A 1,154-nucleotide genomic window follows, 5' to 3' on the forward strand; every position below is an offset into this window, starting at 1 on the left:
CATATACGGCTCATACTTAAGTAAAGAGGAAATCGCTTTCTCCGACCCCACTCCTGATGGCAAGCTCTTTGCAACCCAGTACTGCGGCACCGGCCAGTTCCTGGTGTACAACTTCCTCAACGGCCAGCACCAGACCTGACCGCTCCCCAAGGAAGTCCCTCTTTTTTGGGAGACTTCTGCCAAAACGCACGGAGCAGGTGCAGATGTTCAGCAGAAGCCAGGGCCATTTTTCTTACAGTGAACTCAGGACTGGTAACAACCGAAAGGTTGTACTATTTTATTAAAATTGTAAACAATGCAGTAATAGGCTAACTTTGTTTTTTTAAAAAAAAGAAAGATATTTTATTAACTTTTTCAGAAGTTTGATTGTATTTTATCTAGCTAGTCATGTTTACATGCAGCAGCAAATTGTTCATAGTGGACTGTGAACTAATGCAAAGACTCTGGTCTCGTGACGAGCGCGGGCTGAAGTCGCTAACGCGGTGCTGTACCGGCGCTGCTCGGGGCCAGCCCTGGCAGTGGTCAGTGCTGCGCCCCGGGGCGTGGAGACGGGAAGCTCGACGGTGCGGTCTGGTAGGTGACAACCCCCACGGCCTGCACGGTGCCTTCTGGGGCGCAGTCTGTGCGCTGCGGGGCATCAGGGAGCCTCCTGGGCGTCAGCAGCGGGGAAACCTGTCCTGTCCCCTCCCCTCCGCCCCCAGATTAGCCATAGAGTACAAGGTGGCTGGTGGAGTCACCCTCCTTCAAGCACTGTACTGAGTACATACCTTCGTTAGCAGACTTTGCTTTTGTACTTGTCACTCCTTCATAAATCTCTCCTCTTTTAAAGGGTTTGTATGTTGAAAAACTGCTGTGGCCTTTCTTGATCTGTACATAATGTAGATAGATTAAAAATAAAATACTTGATAGCTTTTTTTAAAGTTACTCCATATTGCTACTACGTGTGAATGAATCTTTCGCGTATTCCATACTTGGTATGTGAACTGTGATTACTGCAGTGGCTACAGCAGCGGGTGTTTTGGACACACTCTGGAGAACGCAGTCGCCGATTCCCTTTGCATCGCACGCCGAGGATCAGTTCCCCAGCAGCTCCAGATCAACCCCAACCAGGTACAGGGTGTACAGGGAGGTGAGAGGTGATGCCTTCAGCCTTG

At 49.7% G+C, this 1,154-nt stretch overlaps 1 protein-coding gene across 1 annotated transcript in view; it reads left to right on the forward strand.

Moving 5' to 3' along the window:
• ESCO1 (establishment of sister chromatid cohesion N-acetyltransferase 1) overlaps nt 1-139 on the forward strand; it is a 31,069-nt gene extending 30,930 nt beyond the window's left edge. Inside the window, exon 11 of the mRNA XM_010192457.1 lies at nt 1-139. This exon is cut by the window's left edge and continues 8 nt beyond it. Coding sequence (XP_010190759.1) covers nt 1-139 — 139 coding nt within the window.
• Nucleotides 140-1,154: the final 1,015 nt, after the last annotated feature.

Source organism: Mesitornis unicolor, unplaced genomic scaffold, assembly GCF_000695765.1.
Source record: "Mesitornis unicolor isolate BGI_N332 unplaced genomic scaffold, ASM69576v1 scaffold24669, whole genome shotgun sequence".
Lineage (NCBI taxonomy): Eukaryota > Metazoa > Chordata > Aves > Mesitornithiformes > Mesitornithidae > Mesitornis > Mesitornis unicolor.